General features: G+C 36.1%; 1 protein-coding gene across 1 annotated transcript in view; it reads left to right on the top strand.

Moving 5' to 3' along the window:
- Positions 1 to 1,969: 1,969 nt before the first annotated feature.
- LOC107739629 (thyrotropin-releasing hormone receptor-like) overlaps positions 1,970 to 3,130 on the top strand; it is a gene marked incomplete at its 5' end in the record, with an annotated part of 4,832 nt that continues 3,671 nt past the window's right edge. The window contains one exon of the mRNA XM_016551795.1: positions 1,970 to 2,548. Coding sequence (XP_016407281.1) covers positions 1,970 to 2,548 — 579 coding nt within the window. The remainder of the gene's footprint in view (positions 2,549 to 3,130) is intronic.

The raw sequence follows: 3,130 nt of genomic DNA, 5'->3' as shown, positions 1-3,130 counted from the left end.
CACTCCACCAGCTAATTGGGTTGTGAACTCCTCTCTCCGTTTCCCTTGGAAACAGGCCCCTAAATAAATGCTGAAGTGGCTTGGCACGACAAGGTCTCTTCTGTCTGTATGCCATAACCACAGTTGGTGAGGAGGAGAGCTTTTCTCATGTTCATAATGGAGCAACTGTGCTGTCCCACATGAGTCAATTACTCTTACAAAGAATTAAATAAATCTTACATGGCTGCTGAAATAGCTGCCAAATGTTACTGAGTAAAAAAAAGGAATAAAAAAAGAGGAAAAAAAGAAGAATTGTCACAGGCACGTCACGATATGTTATGTAAGCTAATGTTGTTGTTTTTTTAACTATTTGTTCTCTGAGCTAATGCAATGTGGGACCACAACAAAACAACAGTGTAGAAAGAATACACTAAATAATAAAAATAATGCACAACCTCTGAATTTATAATTTAATTCACTAATTTGCCATGCAGACTTTTGCTCTCACATGCACCTGGTAATAATTCAAAGAAGAGATGTGATCCAATTTCACTGGCCAAATCAGAGAGGTTTCAAGCATTAACACTGTCATTCATGTGTCACCTGGAAACAGTTCCTGTCTGAGCCAGATGGAAAAGATCTTATTCATTATGACATAGGCCGAGCTATTTCTTTTTTAATAGAGTGTGCCTAAAATGAAATGAAATGAATTGAAAATCGGTTTCGACCAAAAAGGAGTCACTTCTTCATTGAACATTTCTCTTAAATATAAATTTTGGTCAAAATGTCCTGGTTTGTTGTATTAAGCTTTTACATTTTATGTGAATGCCTTATGTGAACGATCAGTGGAAAATAAAGGCAGTTGCCTACTCAGTTCTTTCACATTAAATTGAACCATTCTGTCTTACAATTTATGGATACATTAATTGAACTTCATAATGTCTAATAACCAAGCTGAGAAAACAATAATCAAAAGCTAAATCATTTAAGTTAAGATACATAACCTATTACATATTTTCAAAACTACATGGAAAACATGAAAATGCTTTGATTACAGTGAACTACAATGGATAAAATGGTGTATAAACAAATTTCACTCAGAAATTGCAAGTAAATTTCCCAAAGAATCGAAAATTACCATAAATTGATTTAATCATAAAATTTTGAAGTATAGAAAGACTGAAATTGTATTTTCTTGTAAAACATGCTCAAGTAATCTTCGAAAAACAGTGTATGCTAAAGTAGGACCGTTTACATAAAAAAAGTGTTGTAATCCCCTTTTTTGGCAATTGCTTTTTTTAAAAACACATTTAGAAATTAATTTTAGATAAAGTTATAGCTACAGATCACCTGCAAAAGACGCTTGTGAACCGAAGTTGCTTTGAGGTAACCATAGCAACACGCTGCTCGCGCATTTACGTTTATTATAGAACGAGAAAAAGACAAAATAGTATCACATTACAGTTATTTATTTAAATATTTGGGGGGGACTTTTGTTTAAAACGTATTTTGTTTAAAACGTATCCAAAATAGCTTAAGCTTAGATTTTCTGCTGACAGGACTCTTTAAATCAAAACTTGTGTCGCATTTCAATGACACAGAATATTAATATGACCATAAAATCGCTCATAAAAATTTACCACGGTCATAAGATAATTGAAAAGACTCGAAATCATTTGACTGAATTGTATGCGTTCGTAAAACGCCCCCTTTTCGGATCACGCATCCAAAAGCGAGACTAAATTCAGCACCATGTTCAGAAGATCCATCATCTGCTCTACTACAGCAACAGCAGAGCACATCTGCCTTCGGTCTATTCCATTACAGTTAGAGGAAAATCAACTCTGGAGATCGATTATGTGATTTATGTTAAAATGTAATATTGTAAATAAATACAAATTAGTTTTCTCTGATGAGCAAAAACAAAACAAGAACCGAGCTCACAAATCAAGCACAAGCAAAGTTCTAAGAGGGATGAACCGTATTGGTTAGTTTGGCTGTCGCAGACCTGATGGTGTTGATCGCAGCCGGTCTGCCGAGCATTGCGGACAGTTTGTTCGGTTCATGGATTTTTGGGCACGCGGGGTGCTTGTGCATCACATACTTTCAATATCTAGGAATCAACGCATCCTCGTGCTCCATAACAGCGTTCACTATAGAGCGATACATCGCCATATGTCACCCGATCAAAGCGCAGTTTTTATGCACGCTCTCGCGCGCGAAAAAGATTATTTTTGGAGTTTGGGTTTTCACATCGCTTTACTGCGTAATGTGGTTTTACCTATCCGATATCCAACAGGTGCTCTACAGAGATGTCACTATAATAACGTGCGCTTACAAAGTGTCCAGAAACCTTTACCTGCCCATATATTTTTTAGATTTTGGCATATTTTTTGTTCTGCCACTTACTCTCGCTACTGTCCTGTACGGTCTCATTGCGAGAATCTTGTTTCTTAATCCTCTCCCGTCGGACCCCAAGGAGGACAAGAACAACTTCTCCAAAGCCCAAAAGAGCAAGATAAAGAATTCCAGCCGCTGCTCCAGCACGACTGCAGCATCCAGAAGACAGGTGAGAGGATCATCTTAAGTATCAAAACTTTTAGATTTGAAACAACAAAATATGCTCTAAATGTAGTCGATAGTATCATACAAAATATAGAGACACAAGTTTGTTCTTCATTTCATAAAATATGCATGAATTTAAATAAAAATGCTGAGAAAATACAGCAAAATTATACATTTGTATTTGTTTTGCAACTTTTTCAGTTTGGACAAAATGATAGACAAGGAAAGACAATCCATCCGTACAGACAGACAGACAGACAGACAGAAAGATAGACAGACAGACAGATAGATAGATAGATAGATAGATAGATAGATAGAGTCAGGCAGACAGACAGATATATGGATAGATAGATAGATAGATAGATAGAGTCAGGCAGACAGACAGATATATGGATAGATAGATAGATAGATAGATAGAGTCAGGCAGACAGACAGATATATGGATAGATAGATAGATAGATAGATAGAGTCAGGCAGACAGACAGATATATGGATAGATAGATAGATAGATAGATAGAGTCAGGCAGACAGACAGATATATGGATAGATAGATAGATAGATAGATAGAGTCAGGCAGACAGACAGA

Source organism: Sinocyclocheilus rhinocerous, unplaced genomic scaffold (assembly GCF_001515625.1).
Source record: "Sinocyclocheilus rhinocerous isolate Xijiao unplaced genomic scaffold, SAMN03320098_v1.1 scaffold314, whole genome shotgun sequence".
Classification (NCBI taxonomy): Eukaryota; Metazoa; Chordata; class Actinopteri; order Cypriniformes; family Cyprinidae; genus Sinocyclocheilus; species Sinocyclocheilus rhinocerous.
The sequence above is the reverse complement of the archived record's forward strand: the minus strand, read 5'-3'. Positions and strand labels throughout refer to the sequence as shown.